The sequence below is a fragment of the Mirounga leonina genome, unplaced genomic scaffold, assembly GCF_011800145.1.
Source record: "Mirounga leonina isolate KUSES-001 unplaced genomic scaffold, KU_Mleo_1.0 Mir_376, whole genome shotgun sequence".
NCBI classification, from domain to species: Eukaryota; Metazoa; Chordata; class Mammalia; order Carnivora; family Phocidae; genus Mirounga; species Mirounga leonina.
In genome coordinates this window covers 8138706-8158533 of record NW_023270718.1, presented here as the reverse complement: position 1 = coordinate 8158533, position 19828 = coordinate 8138706, and the positions used below count along the sequence as shown (strand labels likewise).

Genomic DNA, 19828 nt, shown 5'->3' with positions numbered 1-19828 from the left:
GAGGGGCGGGGAGGGAGGGAGGAGGAGGCTGCAGGGAGAGAGGGAGATGGGCCTTGAGAATGGGGGAGGCAGGGAGGGAAGGAGAATAGAAACAGAGGCAGAGAGCCCGAGAGGGGCAGGGGCACACAGAGAGGCAGAGAGGCAGAGCCGAGGATCTAGAGTCCCACCGAGACCTCGAGGCTGAGAAATTCTGAGACTCGCAGGTCTGGAGACTGGGGGAAACACAGAGGTGGCCTAAAAGAGAGAGAGGGAGAAAAGAAGAGGCAGAGATCCGGTCTAAGACCCCCGCTGCCCTCGGGCTCAGAGATTCTGGGGCTCTGGAAGTGGACAGGTCAGAGAGACAGAGAGACAGGGAAACGCTCACAGGCCCTGGGCTGAGAGAGGCTGAGACCCAGACACCTTGAGCTAGGGAAAGAGAGAGAGAGAGAGACAGAAGGAGAGAGAGACCCTGAGAAGGAGAGAGAGCAGGGGCGATCCTGGGGCTCCCCTGATAAGGACTGGGGCTCTGGCCAGGCCTGGGGCGGAGCCTGGGGTCTGGGCAGCTGGAGGAGGCGGGAGGGGGCGTCCCGGGCCGGGGTCCCCAAAGCAGCAGGCGGGCGCAGAGCGGAGCCGGGTCCTGCAGCCGCCGCGGAGCCGGGAGCCGGGCCAGCCCCCCCCCCCCCTCACCCGCCGTGATGTCAGCGGGGCCACTCTTAAAGGGGCAGGCCGCCCGCCGAGGGTCGGAGCTGGGGCTGGGGGCCGCGGGCAGAGCATGGGGGTACCTCCCCGGTGCTGAGGGAGCCAAGGGGAGCCCCAGCATCCAACTGGACCGAGTCCCGGAAGCCCAAGAGCCTGCAGAGACGAAGAGACACCGGGGCTCCCCGAGGGAGCCTGCGAAGCTTTGGGGCTCAGTCCCCTCCAAACACACAGACATAGGCACACCATTCAGCTGGCCTGCCCGGGTCCGGGACTACATTTTCCATCAGCCCTGGCGGTGAGGGGCCGCACTTGGGGGGAGGGTCCACCGCGGTGTCTGCTGGGAACTGTAGTCTGTCGGGACTGTTTTTCCACCCCCGCCCCCCGCCCCCGCAAGTGGGTCAAGGCGAAGAGGCCCGGACGCGCGTCGGCCTGTCTCCGGCCTCTCTGGCTAACTCTTAAGCTCACGGGCTCTGCTTGCTTGGTTTCGCCGTCGTGGGGTCTCCCAGGGATCACTTCTCCAGGTCTCTCCCTAGGAGGTTTGCCTTTCATCTCCCCTCTCAGGACTGCCCCCACCCCCGCCCCAGTCTCTGGGTCTCAGTGTGGGTCTGTGAGCTTCTGTATGGCTCTGGGTGAGTAGGTGCGTGCCTGGGTCTCTGCGCCGGGGGGTCTCTACCTGACACTCCCAGCGGTCTGCGTGTCCATCTCTACGTCCTTGTGCACGTGCCCACTTCGCTCCTCTCCGCGGCGCTCGTGCCTCCCCCCACGCCCGGCTCTGCTCTTTCCCTCTGGCGCTGTGGGTACCTTCTCCCCACTTTGTGGGTCTCTGTGCTTCCCCCCCTCTCTGTCGCCCTGCCCCCAGCCTCTGGGTGTGCGTTTCCGTGTACAGTCACTGTCCCACCTCCACACCCCCTTCATTCTGCAAGCTTAGAAGAAAACATCCAAACACTTCAGCATCAGCATCCCAAATTTATTCTCCAGTAGCTGTGGCCGGGTGGGAGAGCCAAAGAGAAGAGTGGGCGTGGGGAGGAGGAGAGAGTCCCGGAGAGTGGCAGGCACGGGGTACGGCGGGGGGGGGGGGGACAGGGGGGGGGAGGGGTTCCGAGCAGGACTGGAGCCATGCACCTGGCAGGCGAGCAGTGATGGGTTTAGGGTGGGGGCGTCTAGAACAAAAGCTGATTGAGAACAGCTGGGGTAATAAGAATCCTTCATACATCCCAGGAATCCCTAGAGTGTAGAAGAGGAACGCTGGAGCATGGGGGCACAGCCTCCCACTTACTCCAGAATGGAGTGGAGATGGGGGGTCGGAGGTGGGGGTTTGTTCTGGAATCCAAGTCTGGAACAGCGCACCCCATGAGACTATTTCCCAGAAAGGAAAAAAAAGGAGAGGCACAGAGTCTACCAAAATGGAGTCTAGAACCCCATGGAATTGGGAGAGTGGTAGTGGTTCTGGAACCCGGTAGAGCAGAGGCCAGAACACTGAGGTGGGGGAGAATCCAGGGCTCAGCACAGCAGCATCTAGAACGCGGTAAGGCTCTAGAGACTGTATGGAGTGTAGAATGCCAGGAACGCTGCGGAGGGGCATCTAGCACCCACAGGGCAGAGGCTAGAATGCTGGGGAGCAAGAACAGAATGGGAGAGGGGGTGAAGAGGGGCTAAGGCTGGAGCGGGGAGGGAGCGATGGGGACACCTAGTGGCGGCAGGACAGATTACATGACTGGCACAGGCGGGGGGCTGATGGGGCTGCGGGCGTCCGGGTGCACAAAATCCGGGTTCACGTAGGTGAAGCCTTGGAAGTCGGCCTGGTCGATGCTGGCCAAAACTAGGCGGTCTGGCGGGGTCAGTGCTGGCGCCGCCCGCGTGAAGAATTTGTCGAAGTTCTCGCCGCTGCGTCCACACTGTGGGAAGCACAGGGGAAGGAAAGATGAAATTCTCTTGGCTCCTTGGGCGTCCCTCTGCGTCCCCTCTGTGCATCTCCTGGCTCCTTTGGAATGTCTGCACATCCTTCACGTCCTCTGCATCTCCCGTTAGGGCGTCTCCACAGAGGGAGCCCCACCCCACCTCCACATATAGGAACTGGAGCTCCTGGGTACCCCCACCCCGAGGGACCAAGGTTTGTTCCCGAAAGGTGCCTGACCGGACGGGGTCTGAACGGAGGGGCGATCTCCAGTCGCTCCAAGCGCTCCCAGTCCATCCAGCGGAAAAAGCCATGAGCACGGATGGCGGGCTCCCCGTCTGGCCCTGAGCCCAGGCGCTTCGCTGGATGCTTAGTTAGGAACTGTGGAAAACACAGAGACACACAGACAGACAGAGTCCCGGACAGGGAGGCACAGAGAACGAGCAAGAGAGAAAGACAAAAACAGAGGAACAGAGACACAGCATAGAGACCCAGAGAGAGAGGAGAATAGCAAGGGGGAACAGGGGTGGGGGAGGTGGAGAGAAAGAGGAATGGGGGAGAATAAATGAGAATGAGATAAATGAACTCCAAACCCAGAGACCCAAGGACAGACAGAGAGAGAGAGAGAGAAATCAGGGCATCAGGGTATGAGGGGCAAGAAACCCAGAAAGAGGAAGGGGACAAGTGAAGAGATGGAGGAGAAGGAGGAGAGAAAGAGAGAGAGGAGAGGAAAAGGGAAGGATGAAGGGAGGGAGAGAGAGAGAAAGCGGTTGGAGACCCAGAGCAAAGAGGGAACAGAGATCCCGAGAGAGGGGGAGATAGAGACCCAGGGGAAGGGCAGAGACCCAGAGAAGGTGGGAGATAGAGCAGATGTTCGGGGGAAGCAGAGATGCAGAAAGAGGGTGGAGATTCAGGAGACAAACCCCCAGAGAGAGGGGTAAAGATACAATATGAAGGCAGAGACTCAGAAAGAGAGAAGGAGAGTTCCAGAAAGAGGACAGAGACCCAGAATATGTGTGTATGGGAGTTGGGGGTAAGAGGGGAATAGACACCCAGATAGAGGGGGACAAAGATGCAAGAGGTGCATCCCCAGGGACACAGAGAAAAGGTGGAGACACAGGAAGCCCCATCGAATGTAGATGGAGGCAGAGGCGGGAGACAGAAGCCAGAGAGCGACAGTCAGAGAGAATGGAGACAGGAGCCAGAAGCAGAAGGGCGCTAATGCTTGTTGAAAAGCTGCCACGGGCTAGACTCTTTCTCTTGCACTAACTCCATGACCCCAGTAGAGGAGGCAGGCTCCCGGAGTTTTGGTGGCTTGCCCAAGATCCCACAGGAAGAGAAGCGGCAGGTGTTAGGTTCACCTGACCCACCCGGTTCTGGAGAGGCAGACCCTGGCCTTCCAGCACTCCACACAGTGAGCTGGGGAGTGGGTGCAGCGGAGGGGAAGGAGACAGAGGCCATCCTTGGACTGGAGGGGATAGCAGGGCAGTCAATTAGTGTTCTAATGACATCTCTGTATTATACAAACTTTGCCAGCAGATGGAAGGGCAGTAACTTGAGGGGTGGGAGCCTTTTTCTAATGTGCACAGAACCACTGCATGGGAAGCCCAGGATGGTGATGGTAGGGCACAGGGGTTGTCTGGAGGCTCTGGGGGTCAGGGGGCTCTCACCCCCTTGCAGATCGCCACAGCTTCCCGGGAAAGCGACTTGGGGTAAGTGACAGTTTGTTCCATGATGGCCTGAAACAGCTCTTCCTCATCCTCCCCATCAAAAGGGGGCTGAGGAAATAGAGGGATAGAGTCAGAGACTTGACAAACTGCCTCTCCCCCACCTTCCACACCCTCATCATCCACCAAGAACACAAACACCCCCCTCCAACATCCTAGGGAAAAATTGGACCAAGCCACCAAAGCTTTCTCTCTCTCCATCTCAGACTCTCTGCTTTCCCATCTCAGATGCACCAGCTCTCTGCACCTCCTTGCTGTTCTGTCTTTCTCTGCTATGCAAATCAGCAGGGCATTAATTAGACAATATGTCACTTAAATAGAAGAGAGACCAAAAAAATGCAGGAAAAACTGTAAAAGCATTCTCTTGGTTAGATGAGTGGCTTCCAGTCTTCTGGGATTAGGAAAAGCAATACCAAGGCAAGAATTCTTTTCTTTCTTTCCTTTTCTTCTTTTTTTTCTTTTCTTTTTCCTTTTTCTTTCTTTCTTTCTTTTCTTTTCTTTTTTTTTTTTTTTTTTTTGAGAGCATGCAGGAGCAGGGGAGGGGATGAGTGAGGAGCAGAGAGAGAAAGAATCCCAAGCAGGCTCCACGCCCAGCGAGAAGCCCAACACAGGGCTTGATCTCAGGACCCTGAGATCATGACTTGAGCCGAAATCAAGAGTCAGATGTTTAACTGACCGAGCCACTCAGGGGCCTCCCAAGGAAAGGATTCTTAATGTGGGGTCTAGGAAGTCTGTTTATACAATTGAGAGGGTCCATGAGCTTGAACAGGGGGAAAAGTACATCTTTATTTTTAAAAATCTCTAACTGAAATTTAGCATTCCCTTATAAACGTAGGCAAAAACCACAACAGTAGTACTTTGACTTCATCACCAACAGAAACCACAGATATTTTCTTAGCACATTAGATTTGCAGATACCTCAAAATGTTAGTCATCTCAACTTCAAGATTCCTGGTAGACTTTCCTGTTTATTTCCCACCATTGTGAGACATTACCATTTAATTCATTAATAGGAAATCACATATATGTCCACATCCCAGTGTTCAATATTTACCTAATTGTGTACCTTTAAATTAATTTAGTTGGCTGAACTAAGTTAAATTAAAATTTTAAAGTTTTGATAGCCATTTAAATATGATTGATTTCCTTTGTAATCCTATTATTTTAGTTCAGGCATTTAAACACATTGTTCTGAGAAGGGTTCCTTGGCACCAAAAAAGTTTTAAGAACCTCTGGCCTAAAAAAAAGAAAAAGAAAAGAACCCTGGCCTGTGGGAAAATAATGCTTCAGGACCAAGGACAGCACTATCCAGGCAGGACATTCACAACTGCTTAGCACCCCTCCTTAGATGGCAGACATCCCTTCCTAACCAGCTCCTTTGAGAGGCCATGTAACAGATGCCATCCCACACCGTGTTGCCTTTAGCCAGGCCAGCCTCTCCCAGCTTCCCTTACCTGTCCTGCCAGCATCTCATACAGCAGAACCCCAAAGGACCACCAATCCACAGACTTCCCATAGGGCTGGTAGGCAATGATCTGGTGAGGAAGGATGGAAGTCAAGGAATCCTGGTTTGTGCTTTAAGAAGCCTAAGACCCCTTCTGGCCTCACCCCCCTGGGAACCCTACCCACTCGAAGTGTTTTCAACACAAACTCTTCCCACTCGGAACACTTTGGCCAGAGCTCCATCTTTTTGGACAATTCACAAACAGAATTTACCTACTTAGAATATTCCTTTGGTCCCAAAAATAAAGACCATCTAAGGACCAAGTCAAAAGTTCCACCCAGCTAGAATATTTAGGTAACTGGACCTTCTCCTTAAGGAGAGGGTAAAATAAGGGCTAAATTTCAGAGACCAGAGAGTCTTAAATCTGGATGCATTTAAGATTCATCTAGGGGGCTGTTCCTAGCCCTAAGAATTCCAGTCTCAATAGGTCAGAGTCAACAATATGTGTGTTTTTCAAAATCTCCGCAGGTGATTCTGACTCCCAGCCATGTTTTGAAACCATGGGCATTGATCACACGATGCAAAGGCATTAGCATTGAATCACCCTGGAAGATTAAGAAAGGCAGCACTAACACCACACCCTCTCTCAACTGAGACCCTCTACCTACTTACCTAAGGTCAGATCATTAGCTCCACCCCCTTAACAAAGTCCGAGTACACTCCCCCCCTTGAAATGTTCAGGAGACAGCCTCCACATGCCCAGTGTTCTGGGGGGATGGGCCCCACCCACTCAGAGTACACTCGAAGTTGTCTCTACCTTCTAGAACAGTCCTGCAACAGGTCCTGCTCTCTGAGAATTCTTAGGAGCCGAGCGGGTCCTGCTCTTTTAGAACACTCACCCACCTGTCCGCCCACTTTGCCAGCTTAGAGACCCAGCTCCGCCCACTGGGAATGCGGGGCGCACAGGCCTCTCTGAGCTGCTTGCTGTTGGACCACCCACGACTCATGTAAAGACCCCAGGGTCAGGACCCCCACATTCCGAATGTTAGGCAACCAGCCACACACACACACCACCCGCCCCTGCGAAGTTGCACAGCGCCAAGAGCAGCACAGGGAGGGTACCTCGGGGGCTATGTAGTCCGGGGTCCCGCAGAAGGTGCGGGTCGTGGTCCCGGGGAAGACGTTCTCCTTACACATGCCGAAGTCAGTGATTTTGATGTGTCCTTCGGCATCCAGCATCACGTTGTCTAGTTTCAGGTCCCTGGTGGGTGGGAGGCAGGATGGATAGTTGAGGGACGGGTGGAGTTCCACAGGCTGGAGCAGCAAGGTTTTGGTTTTTGTTTGTTTGCTTTGTTTTAAAGTAAGCTCTACGCCCAATGTGGGACTTGAACTCATGACCCCGAGATCACCAGTCGCTCGCTCTACCCAGTGGGCCAGCCAGGTGCCCCTGCAGCCGCGAGTTTGATCCCTTTCCCTCCAGGGGCCTGATGACCTCCAGTGAAAGGCCCAGACCACTCACCGGTAGATGATGCCCTGATTGTGAAGGAAGAAGAGGCCGATGGCGATTTCCGCTGCGTAGAACCTGGAGAAGGGGGCGGGGAGTCAGAGGTCAAAGACTGGGGCCCCTCCTCCCCCCACCCCTCCTCTCTTGGGCGAGACTCACGCTGCATGGGGCTCCTTAAACTTGCCCAACTGCTGAATGTGGTACATCAAGTCGCCCCCGGTGACATACTCCATCACAAAATACAGGCGATCCTGGGGGGAGGGGGGCGGACGGGCGGGGGGGGGCCTTAGAGGAGGGGACACGCTGACCAGAGGGTAGGACGCGTCCATTCCCGCCCCCTCCAGACAAACTTGGAAGGCTCCGGATCCACCCAGTCAGCAACCCAGAGCATCTGGCAGGTCCGGAGGACTCTAAGCCAGCCCCACAGAATCTCCACCTGCCCTATCCCCTGCTACTCGGAACTGGTCCCGCCCTCTGCGAATGGAAGACTGAGGCCCCCACATTCCCTGGAAATCCCAGGGGCACCGCCACCTCTTCCCGCACCTCCTCACGCAAACGCAACCCTGACCACCTGTTAGGAACCAGAGGTGTTTCGGGCCTCACTTGCAATGGACAATAATGTTTCTTTAAATCCAGGAAGCTGACTACGTTTATCCAGAGCTCTTTGAAGGAGTCATGCCCTCTCCAACCTCAGGTGGTTCTCACTCCTTGTCCCGTCCCACGAACTGCGGGACACGCCCCATGTCTGATGAGACCTTCTCTCAGAATCCAAGAGTGACGACCTCGTTACCTGGAGCCCAGCTGTTGGCAGGCCACTCAGAAGCCATTCTCCTCCCCACACTCCCTTTACTCAAACCTCCTTGGCTCAGAACACCCCCACTCAAGACCCCGCTGGCTCAGGCCACGCCCAACAGGCTCCCATCCCTCTGGCCACGCCCAGTCAGCGTGCAGGAGGTTCTTTTGCCTCGCCAGAATCTCGGAATCCCGGAGCAGATGTCTGACCTGAGCCAGCCTATGCACCTCCCCTTCCTTACCGGGGTCTGGAAGGTGGAGTGCAGCTGGGTGAGAAAGTGGGGCCGCCCCCCCGGGCCTCGGCCCCCCAGGGCCAGCACTCGCTTCTCCACCAGGGTGCAGTCCACGTCATCATCCTGAACAATCACGTCTTTCTTCAGGATCTTGATGGCGTAGAGCTCATCAGAGCCCCTGCGCTCAGCCAGCATCACCTAGGGACAGAGCCCCAAAAGGCCCAGTCCATCTTGGGAACAAACCCAGTGATGCAGGTCCCTACCCCGCCCTTTCAGGGACACAGAGAAAGGGAATCCCAGGTCCTTCCTCTCTCTCTCTCTCTCTCTCTCTCAGGGGACCAGGTGCCCTGATTTTGCTGAGCACTCCCTCAGGGAAAGCATCCGAATCTTTATGCCTGTCCTCTCAGGGGAACTCAGGGGTCCCATCGAGCCCTTTTTGGGGACTCAGTTGCCTAGTGTCCCTCCCTAAAGACCAGGAATCTGATCTCCCCCCAGACATCCTCCCCTTTCCCCCCTAGGACCCCAGGAATCCAACCTTCCCAAAACTGCCTTTTCCTAGAACCATGAGGAAGCTGAAGTCAGAGATGTGCAGACGTCCAGGGCTTGTCCCAAAGAAACAGCGCTTGGAGTCGGTGGGACTGGGGGATGGGGAAGGGATGGGAGAGGAAGAGGGACCCATCCGCACCCGCTGTGAGAAAGGGGAGAGATGCAGAGGTAGTTAGACCCCAGACGGGCATATGCCCCCGAGAGAGAGCATCCAAGAATGAAAGGGATGTGGAGAGACAGAGAGAAAAAGAAAGTTGTCTCTGCCCCCTCCCCATCCCCCAAGTTGGCTTAAGAACTTGCACTGGTTTTCCACAGCCTGGAGGGTTGGTCATTTAACTAACACTCAGACATTTACTATATGCCATTAGATAACCTGTTATCACCCCCCCCATTTTATTTTTTATTTTTAGGTAATCTCTACACCCAACATGGGGCTCAAACTCACAACCCCAAGATCAAGAGTCTCATGCTCCACTGCCTGAGCCCGCCAGGTGCCCCCACACCCACACCCATTTTAGAGAAGAGGAAATTGGCACAGAGACATTATTAAATAACTTGCCCAATGTCACACAGCAGATTAAAAAGCAGAGCCAGAAATCAAAATCCATTAAAGCCAGAGACGGCGTCTCGCCCTCCTTTTTGTGTCTTCAGCATCGTCCAGCACTGAGGGTGCTGAATGGACGAAGGTCTCTCAGGACACAAGCGCTGAGCGCATTTCCTATTGCTCAACCTTCAGAGCACACCCAGAGTCAGAACACAGACACGACCACTGCTTTCTGCTCCTCCCACCTGCGTCTGCACAGAGCCTCCTCTCCCCTTCCCCCTCTGCCTCTGTTCTCTACACAGAGCTCGTGTCCTGTTCAGGCCTAAACCACCTCAGGCCACCTTTGATGCTCCCACCCCCCCACCCTATCTCACCCAGTTTAAAAGCTAAAATCCTGGGGTGCCTGGGTGGCTCAATCCTTAAGCATCTGCCTTTGGCTCAGGTCATGATCCCAGGTAGCCTGCTTCTCCCTCTCGCACTCCCCCTGCTCGTGTTCCTGCTCTCGCTATCTCTGTCAAATCAATAAGTAAATAAAATCTTTAAAAAGCTAAAATCCTTCCAGTGAATGACAAGTCACACCCCTTCCCTCTCTGATTTAATGTCCTACTTTTTCCCACCCTCTCCCCCTCTTCAGCCCCACTGTCCTCCTTGCTTTGCTACATACACTCCCAGCCTGCTCCCACCACAGGGCCTTTGCACCTGCTCTTCCCTCTGCCTGGAAGGTTTTCCATCCTTCAGCTTTGAAATCTGGTCTCTCTCTCCTGTGCCTGGAGAATCCCGCACCCCCTCCTGGACTCACCACCCCGCTCAGAAGCTTTCTCTGGCTCTCCCAGGCTGAGCAGCTGCTTCCGGCACTCCCCAGTGCCTGAGGCTACTACCTCCATTATCAAACATAGTCCTTCTGGATGGATGTCTCTATCTGTACCTTTCTCCTACTTTGAAATTGGAGCTCCCCAGGGAATGGACTGATTCTACTCCCAGAACAGGGTTCGGCTTATGTGACACCTCAGGAAATAGGTGTTGAGTGAGTGAGAAAAGGGATGGAGGACAGAAGGCCACAGTGATAAATAGAAAAACTCAAGGATCCGTTCAGGTGTCACCTCCTCAGGGAAGTCCCCCCTTGGGCCCCCCCCCCCCCCCCCCCCCCCGCCCCCCAGGCTGGCTGAGCAGCTCCTCCAGGCTTCTCGGTGCCCTGGGCTACCTCTGATGTAGTACATCAGGGCCAGGTTCCCTTCCGGGCTGCTAGGTTTGCTCAGCAAGCACAAGACCGGCCACCAAGTCTGTGCTCAGCCCATGGGAGTGGAAATGAAAGCAGGTATCAGGGGAGCGAGACGTGGGGACAGACATGCAGACCACAGGAATGAAACTCTCCATTCCGGGCCTGAGCTCTACTCACCTCATACAGTTCCAGGGGGTAGTTACAGGCCTGGGGGAGAAGAAAGCCAGAGTCAGAGCACCCAGGGAGGTAGGAGGTTGCCCTAGAGCCTAGGGTGGCGACTCCAAACCCCCAAGCCATGGGAATGGATAGGAACTCTAATTCCCATCACACCCTGGGGCAGGAGTCCCGAGAAAGGCAGGGGAAGGAGCCCCGGGGTCTTCTGGGAATTGTAGTCCCAGTTCGCGCAGGCACCCAGCCGCTCTGAACTGTGGCAGGCAGGGCTGGACTCCCCCTGGGGGAAGCCGGGCCGAGTACCTCAAACTTCTGGAGGAGGCTGCAGTTGTCAGCATCAGCCACCGGCACATTGTAATATTCGCCCTCCTCTTGGTTCAGTAACTTGTACCTGACATACAGACGGAGACCGGAACCGGGCAGGAGGCGGGGTCGGGGTGAGGGTAGGGGGTGGGGGGGATGCACCCGAGGGAGAGGCAGAGGGATCGGAGGGCGGAAAGAGACACAGAAAGAAGGACACAGAGATGGAGAAAGAGTGAGAGAAGGAGAGAAGGGCGGGGTGGGGGGACACGGGGTGGGGGGGAGAGGGACAGGGGAGGAGGGAGAGAGAAGCGCAGGGAGGCAGGATGCTGGTGGTCCGGAGGAGAGAGACCACGCCCCTGCCCCGTCCTCACCAGCCGTCCACCGGCGCCTTGAGCAGCTCCGAGACACCGAAGGACATGGCACCCATGAAATCGTTGCGGGAAGTCCGGTCCCAGTCCCACACCTCCACGCTGAGCCGGCGCTCCACGTCCCCCGGCTTCAGGTTGCTGCGGGAAGGGTGGGGCGGAGTGAGGGTCTAGCTCCCCACTCCCCCAACTCCCCCATCCTTGGTGCTGGAGGAGGACGCAGGCCCTTCTGGGGTGAGCTGGGGTCTGTTCCTACTCCCTAAAGTGTCCTGTCATCTCTGAGCCTCCCGAAGGGGGTCTTCCCCAATATCGGGACCTTGAGTACATCTGGACCGCGCTCAGTCTCTCTCCCTTCCTCCCACATTCTTGGCTCCTTCCGATCCCTGCGTCCTGTCCTTTCTCTCCAGATCTCTCTCCTATCTGAGTCTCTGTGCCCCCTCCTTCCTCTGGGTCTCTGTCCTTCTGTCTTTCTGTTAACTGGCTTCTCTTTCTCTTCCTGCCACCCACCCACCACCCCTCTGCTTACACCCCACCCCCCTGCATTCTGTCTATGTGTCTCTTTGGGTTTGTGTCTCTTCTTCTGAACACCCGCCATCTCTGTCTCACTCTAAAGTAGTGGGCTTTGATGGAGATTAAATGCACAGATCTCTCTCTCTCTCTCTCTCTCTCTCTCTCTCTCTCTCTCTCTCGGCTTCTGTAACTCCATCACTCTCCCTCAGTCACTCCATTCCCTCTCCCACCGCCTTTCTCTGCCCTTTTCTTGGGTTCCTTCTATCCTAACACCTCCCACTATCTGCTCTCTGGGGTCTTGTGGGCCACCAAGACCCTCAGATCATTCTCTGTCAGCCATCACAGCGTCCCCTGCACCCGAGGCTCACAACACAAAGGTCTCGTTCCACACAGGGTTTAGTGTGGCTTTCACCGTCCGGGTCTTCTGTTTTGTCAAGTTCCGAGGGTCTGGGATAAGCTTCAGCTTCACATAGGGATCCGACAGACCATTGGGATCCATTGGGATGAGGTTACGGGCCTCGCCAACTGAGAGGAGAAGTGAAGGAGGGTAGACCGGGTTAGAGATCCAGGAAGAGGCCCCTAAGTCTCTCCCTGTCGGCAATCAAAAATCCAAGCTCATAGCCATTCTGACGACCCAGGTGTCTTTGGTCTCTTACCTCTCCAGTACCCAGAAGACAGGGCCTAAATCCTTTTTCCCAGCCAGGGACCCAGAAATCAGACCCAGAACCCCCTCCTACCTGAGGACCCCGGAGTGAGGACCCTGGCCATATCACCAATAGTAATCCCAGGCCTCCCTCAGAATCAGGTTTTCTCTCCTCCCTCCCTCTCAAGGACCTTCATTTAGAATGGCCATTAAGAGGTGCTGAAAGGGGGGGGCTCCTGGGTAGCTCAGTCGTTAAGCATCTGCCTTTGGCTCACGTCAGGATCCCGGAGTCGTGGGATTGAGCCCCGCATTGGGTCCCTGCTCAGCGGGAAGCCTGCTTCTCCCTCTCCTACTCCTCCTGCTTGTGTTCCCTCTCTCGCTGTATCTCTCTCTGTGTCAAATAAATAAATAAATAAAATCTAAAAAAAAAAAAAGAGGTGCTGAAAGGGGGCCCTTGGGTGGCCCGGCATCGGGCTCCCTGCTCAGCAGGGAGTCTGCTTCTCTCTCTCTGCCCTTCTCCCTGCTTGTGTGTTCTCTTTCTCGCTCTCTCTCTCAAATAAATAGATATATTTTTTAAAGATTTTATTTATTTATTTGAGAGAGGGGGAGAGGGAGAGGGAGAAGAAGACTCCTCGCTGAGCAGGGAGCCCGATGCGAGGTTCCATCCCAGGATCCTGGGATCATGACCTGAGCCGAAGGCAGACGCTTAGCCGCTTAGCCGACTGAGCCACCCAGGCGCCCCAGTAGATAAAATCTTTAAAAAAAAAAAAAAAGGCGCTCGGGGTGCCTGGGTGGCTCAGTCGTTAAGCGTCTGCCTTCGGCTCAGGTCATGATCCCAGGGTCCTGGGATCGAGCCCCGCATCGGGCTCCCTGCTCGGCGGGAAGCCTGCTTCTCCCTCTCCCACTCCCCCTGCTTGTGTTCCCTCTCTCGCTGTCTCTCTCTCTGTCAAATAAATGAATAAAACCTTAAAATATAAATAAATAAATAAATAAACAAACAAACAAATAGGGGCGCCTGGGTGGCTCAGTTGGTTGGGCGTCTGCCTTTGGCTCAGGTCATGATCCCAGGGTCCTGGGATCGAGCCCCACATCGGGCTCCCTGCTCGGCAGGAAGCCTGCTTCTCCCTCTCCCACTCCCCCTGCTTCTCCCTCTCCCACTCCCCCTGCTTGTGTTCCTGCTCTCGCTAACTCTGTCAAATAAATAAATAAAATCTTTAAAAAAAAAAAAAAAGGCGCTGAAAGTTGCAAGAGTCAAGGCTGGGGCCTCCGCTACAAGGTGGAAGGGGCGTGGCGGGGTGGTGCTCAGCCTTTGCAGGTGGGGTCAGGAGGGTGGGCGTGACCCTCAGGGGGTGTGGCCTTCTCTGTAGGGTTGGGTGGGCCGTGCAGGTGAACACCTTGAGCCCTTCCCCCTGGGTAAGAGGGCGGGACCAGACGCAGGAGCCGGGCTTCACCTGTGACGTGTATCTCATCTGCAGTCGGAGCTCGGATTTCCAGCTGCAGGCGCCCACGGCGCTCCGTGTGGTCCACCCCGCACAGAGAGGGCACGCTGCGCACACAGCGTCGGTGCACGTTCATCTCGCAGCCTAGGGGGACAGAACGTGAGGTAGCGTGTCCCGCCGCTCCCCCACCCCCAGACGCCATCCTCCAGCACTACCCGGAACCCAGACACTGCGCTTTGAAAGGGGCCCCGAGGGGCACCTGGGTGGCTCAGTTGGTTGAGCGACTGCCTTCGGCTCAGGTCGTGATCCCGGAGTCCCGGGATCGAGTCCCGCATCGGGCTCCCTGCTCGGCAGGGGGTCTGCTTCTCCCTCTGACCCTCCCCCCTCTCATGTGCTTTCTCTCTCTCTCTCTCTCAAATAAATAAATAAAATCTTTAAAAAAGAAAAGAAAAGAAAGGGGCCCCGGAGCTCCAGGTTCTGGCAGGAGCCACAAGGGTAGACTCACAGGAGCATTTCATGCCCTGGTGCACCAGCCCGTAGAGAAGGGAGCCGCAGTGGTCGCAAAAGGTGGGGCTGCTATAGCTGTGCAGACGGAACTTGTGCTTGTTTCGGGGGTCCTGGAGGCAGAGAGGAGACATCAGAGGGGGTTTAGGAGGGGGGGTGCCCTAGACCCCTGGCAGAGAAGCCCTTTGAACCCTGCCTCCTCTGCCTTGCTCTCCCAGTCTTCTGCGGCTCCACCTCACTCATTCGCTCTACAATATTTATTGAGGGCCTACTGTGTGCCAGGCACTGTTCTTGGTGCCAGGACCAGCCGTGAACAAACAAAAACTCCTGTGCCCATGGAGTTTCCTTTCTAGTGGAGGGAGACAAAATAAACAGTGAATAAATAAAATAGTATGAGAGATGGTAGCAGGTGCTTTGGAGAAAAATGAAGCAAGAAAGGGGATTGCCAGGGGTGGGGATTGAAATTTGCAGAAAGTGATCAGGGAAGGCTTCACTAACAAGGTGGCATTTGGGCAGAACCCGCAGGAGGTGGGGGCTCCTAATGTTCCAAGTCCCTATGCTCCCCCCCACCTCCCAAAAGCTGTTCTCTGAGGACTTGTGGGCCACAATGAACTCCAGATGGTTCACTGTCAGCCTCTGTCAATGTCTGCCCACTGACGATCTGCCTTCTCTAAGCCCCTTGTGAGATGGAGAATATGACCTCTCAGTCAATGAAAGACCAAGTGTAGGGCGCCTGGCTGGCTCAGTCGATGGAGTGTGCGACTCTTGATCTTGGGGGTGTGAGTTCAAGTCCCATATTAGGTGTAGAGATGAAACAAAGAATGAAAAGAAAGGAAAAAAGAGAGAAAAAGAGGAAAGAAAGAAAAGAGAAAGAAAGAAAGAAAGAAAGAAGGAAAGAAAGAAGGAAAGAAAGAAGGAAAGAAAGAAAAAGAAAGAAAGAAAGATTAAGTGTAAACTGCATAGCAGGGCCTGGCATGCTAAATGTGCTCAGTACTGTTATTTGTGCTGCTGTGGTTACTATTCATGATTTTATTGCAGTCTCCACATAGCCCTGGGTTTAAATAAGAGCTGGGCCATTTACCAGCTGTGTCATTTGGGGCAAGTTAGTGACCAAATTTGAGCCTCAGTGTCCTCTTCTGCCCAGTGGAAATCAACAGTCTATCTTGAAGCAATGCTGAATGTCCAGAGTCCAATTAAGCATGAATTTAGGACACCGGTAAAGCATTCCTTCCCCACCCCTGGCAGTGTCTGAGTGTTAAATAATTTGGTATTTGCCTTTTTCTAGGAATGCATTGCGAGAGTTATCACTAGGGTGAAAATTCAGGATATTCTTGGACTTTTATTTATTTTTGCAGTTTAGTGGGGATTCTATTTTGAATGACACTGGGCGGGTGGGGTAGGGTGTGATGATCTCTTTCAACTCTCTGGGCCTCTAACGATCTTCAGCTGACCCTAACTCAAAGGGTGCCTGTCGCTGTAAGTGATATACTATGTAAAAGTTCTCAGCAGGGTGCCTGACTCACAAGCTCCATCGCTCCACGGAGAGAAGCTGTTTTTATTCTCAAGGTGAAATCACCATTACAAAGGAGACAGAGCTGCAGCTCCAGTTAGATTAACATCCACATTTTGACTCTGCCCACTACCCAGCTAGTGGCTTCCCTCCACGCTGTGCTTTGCAGAGACTCAGCCTTCCTTCCTATAAAATGGGGCCGCAAGGCCTCCCTGAAAGGGGTCTAATGGAAATCATGCTTGCCAAGCCCTTCCCACTTCTTTAGCCCCTGATCCATGTGACTGACAACAAGATCAAAAGAATTAAGAAGGAAAAAAACGTCAGAGTGAGGTAGAGGAAGATCCCTCCTCTGCTTTTTCATCGGTAACAGCAACAATTGTACTAGGATAATAATCGATATGTTGTCTCTCGCCATGTACCAGGTACCATCCCAAGCATTTGACTCATTTAGTCCTCAAAACAATCCTTTAAAGTAGGCATGGTCATCATCCCCATTTTGCAGATGAGGAGCTCAAGAGGTGCAGAGAAGTAAATTAAAAACTTTGGAGGGTCACAGAACCTCTGTGTGGTGGAACTGGGATTCAAGCCCAGGTTTTTGGCTCAGGAGCCTCTGCTCAGATGGGGACAGGAACAACATCTCATCTTATATGTTGTGCAGACTCACTCCTGTACTGTCTGCCAGATACCTGCTGAGTGCATGCAATGAGCACTGGATAAATCAGAAGTATTGTTGGTGGTGCAGGTGGGCAGGTGAGGTGGCTAATCATGGACATATATGGGTGCTAGTAGACAGTGGTGCTCAATAGATGTCCTATGAAATCACATCCTTTATGTAAATTTCAATTTCCTTCACCTAACCAGCTGGCAAAATGTCCCATGGAGTTCTGGAGATCTCTCTGCCCCTTTCTCTCTCTCAGGTTCTCATTCTGTCCCTTTCTTCATCTGCTAATCATAAAGCTGGCTCCAACCTTATGTCAAAACCTGGGCTAGACCCTCAAGCCACCTGGCTTCACTGAACTATCAAAACAAGCCGGGGGCTGCCTGGGTGGCTCAGTCGTTAAGCGTCTGCCTTCGGCTCAGGTCATGATCCCCGGGGTCCTGGGATCGAGCCCCACATTGGGCTCCTTGCTTAGTGGGGAGCCTGCTTCTCCCTCTCCCACTCCCCCTGCTTGTGTTCCCTCTCTCGCTGTGTCTCTCTCTGTCAAATAAATAAATAAATAAAATCTTAAAAGAAAAAAAAACAAGCTGGGGGAGGTCGAGATTTATGCTGTCCCACCCAGTATCCACTAACTGCACATGGCTATGTAAATTTAAATCAGTTCAAATTAAATGGAATTTAGATTTCCGTTCCTCAGGCACGGTAGCCCCTCTCAAGTGCACCTCTAGCTAGCTGGGTGTGGCTGGTGGCTTCCGTCATGGACAGCACACGTAGAGGGGAAGTGGAGGCTCAGAGAGAAGAGCCCCAAGGCCAGACAGAAAGCGAAGGAGGGATCAGGAACGGGCCACAGGGTCGACTGTTCCTGTAAGTCGACCTGACATCCCCCCCACCCCATGTGAAGCGGAGGGAGGGAGGGAGAGCTTGTGCGTGTCTCTGTGTGTGTGCATGAGGGATCTGTATATGCACGTGTGTGTGCTCATGGGGATATGTGCATGCACGTGCAGCTGTGTGTGTGTGTGTGCATGCGAGCGCACACGCGTGTGCACTGAAGGGTCTCCCTGGGCCTCCCTCTCCGCGTCTCAGAAATCATTCTCCATATCTACCATTTTCTATTCTAGCTTGTCTCTCTGGGTCTCTGCAGCCCTGTTTCTCTGAGTTTCTTGTCTCTGTCTGTCTCTCTCAGTCCCTGTGGCTCACCTTTTCCTCCCTCCTGGGTTTCTGTCTCTGTTCCATTCCTCTCTCTTTCTCTGTCTGGGTCTCTATCTTTTTCTGCATTTCTGAGATTCTCTCTGTCTTATCTCAGTGCCTGCATCAATAGTTGTCTCTCTCTCTCTGTCCCTCAACTCTCTGTTTTTTTTTTTTAAATCTCTTGATCCCTGGATGACAGCCCACTTCCTCCAATGCTCTCTTTGGTCCTCTCACCCCTGCCTCTTCTCGGTCCCCCACCTGTGTCCCCAGCCTGTCTCAGCCCCCTCTCATTTCCCCTTTCCAGGCCAAGGGCAGGGAATCTGGGCCAGACTAGCTCCCCCTATCTCTCCAGCCCCCCTCCCCTCCCAGCCTTAAAAATAGCAGGAGAAATTGGGACGGACGCCGAGGGGGTGAGGGCGGGGGCGCGGCCCAAAGAGAAAAAATCAGGTGTCCGGGCACTCACATCCGTCTGGGGGCCCTTCCCAGCGCCTGGACACTCGAAGGTCACAAATTCGTGGCATCGTCGATGAACCACAAAGCTGCAGACTGAAGGTGAGAATCATAGAGACATAGAGACAGAGAGAGAGCCCAATGGATAGAAAATCGGAAAGACAGAGACCCCTACAGAAAGAAAACCAGAGAGGGGGGACCCCAAAATCAAGAGAGTTTAATAGACAATCAAAGGAGAGACCCCCAACATGGAGTGGGGAAGGGAAACCAGGAGACAGAAATTCAGGAGATGGACCCAAAGACAGAAACAGATACACAGAGCATCACAGAGCAGAGAGACCCCAGTGCCTACACACAGCCAAAGGGAGACACAGAGACCGAGAAAGACAGACACAGGGACACAGAGAGAAAACAGGATCCCATCGACAGACACAAGCCCACCGAGGCAAGAAAGCAAGGAAAGAGGCAGGCTGAGGAGGAGAGCAAACAGAGAAATGTCCTCCGACAGAAGAGAGAGAGCAGTGACTTGGGCAGAAGTGAGTCTGGGGGCTGCTGCAGGCCTCCCCCTCCCTGACTCACTCTGTTCTCAACAGTAGCAGCTGGTGCTTTAGGACTCGCCCCCCTCTCCCGCCCCCCATAACTGCCAGCCCCGCCCGGCCCCCACCCGCCCATTGGTGACCCCACCCGGCCTGCCCCTGCCTAGGACTGTTGGTGTCGTCATGGCGACAGCAGCTTGAGGGGGGGGCTCTGACTTCTCATCTCTAGCCCCTCCCTTTCAGCTCCCCTTTTCCAAATCTCCCTGTTCCCATGGCAACAGATTCTCCAAATATCTGTCCCCACCTGGAGCCGGCCGAGGGAGGGGCCCCCAGCACCACCTCCGCGGTGGCCCCGCCATCAGAGCTCCCTCCCCACCACAGGCTGTGTCTCTGCCACACCCCCCGCCCCGGGCTCCCCCGCGCCTCTCTGGGGACCGAAGAACACGTGTGTCAAGCCTCCTGGGCTGTGGGGCCCCAGCCTCCACCCTCCTGAGGGTCCCAGGAGTCTGGGTCCCCAGCTCTTACCTTGACATTGCAGGCCCTGTTTTCCAATCCCCCTGCAAGATCAAGGATCAGAGGTCAGTGCAGAAAAGGGTACCCGGTCTCCCACCTCTGCCAGACTTACTGCACCTTGCTCCCCCCGTGAGCAGGACCCCAGCTGCCTCTTGTTCTAGAACCCAGACATTCTAGTCCTCAGCTCTTCTTCTCTCAGACGCAGGAGCCCAGGCCCCCAACCCCTCCTCCCTCAGGCCCAGGAGTCTAGGCCCCCAGTCCGTCCTCCCTCAGACCCAGGAGTCCAGGCCCCCAGCCCCTCCTCCCTCAGACCCAGGAGTCCTCACCCCCAGCCCTCCTCCCTCAGACCCAGGAGTCCAGACCCCCAGCCCTCCTCCCTCAGACCCAGGAGTCCAGCCCCCAGTCCCTCCTCCCTCAGACCCAGGAGTCCAGACCCCCAGCCCCTCCTCCCTCAGAC

At 54.7% G+C, this 19828-nt stretch overlaps 1 protein-coding gene across 1 annotated transcript in view; it reads right to left on the bottom strand.

The window, feature by feature from the left end:
* Positions 1-2233: 2233 nt before the first annotated feature.
* Positions 2234-19828, bottom strand: part of PRKCG (protein kinase C gamma) — a 19283-nt gene continuing 1688 nt past the window's right edge. Inside the window, exons 2-18 of the mRNA XM_034986513.1 lie at positions 19384-19415; positions 18336-18418; positions 14518-14629; positions 14025-14156; positions 12299-12455; positions 11427-11561; positions 11056-11143; positions 10759-10788; positions 8808-8960; positions 8282-8470; positions 7407-7498; positions 7263-7325; positions 6866-7004; positions 5754-5834; positions 4243-4350; positions 2813-2953; positions 2234-2573 (exon numbers count right to left, since the gene is read on the bottom strand). Coding sequence (XP_034842404.1) covers positions 2385-2573; positions 2813-2953; positions 4243-4350; positions 5754-5834; positions 6866-7004; positions 7263-7325; positions 7407-7498; positions 8282-8470; positions 8808-8960; positions 10759-10788; positions 11056-11143; positions 11427-11561; positions 12299-12455; positions 14025-14156; positions 14518-14629; positions 18336-18418; positions 19384-19415 — 1924 coding nt within the window. The 3' untranslated portion in view covers positions 2234-2384. The remainder of the gene's footprint in view (positions 2574-2812; positions 2954-4242; positions 4351-5753; positions 5835-6865; positions 7005-7262; positions 7326-7406; positions 7499-8281; positions 8471-8807; positions 8961-10758; positions 10789-11055; positions 11144-11426; positions 11562-12298; positions 12456-14024; positions 14157-14517; positions 14630-18335; positions 18419-19383; positions 19416-19828) is intronic.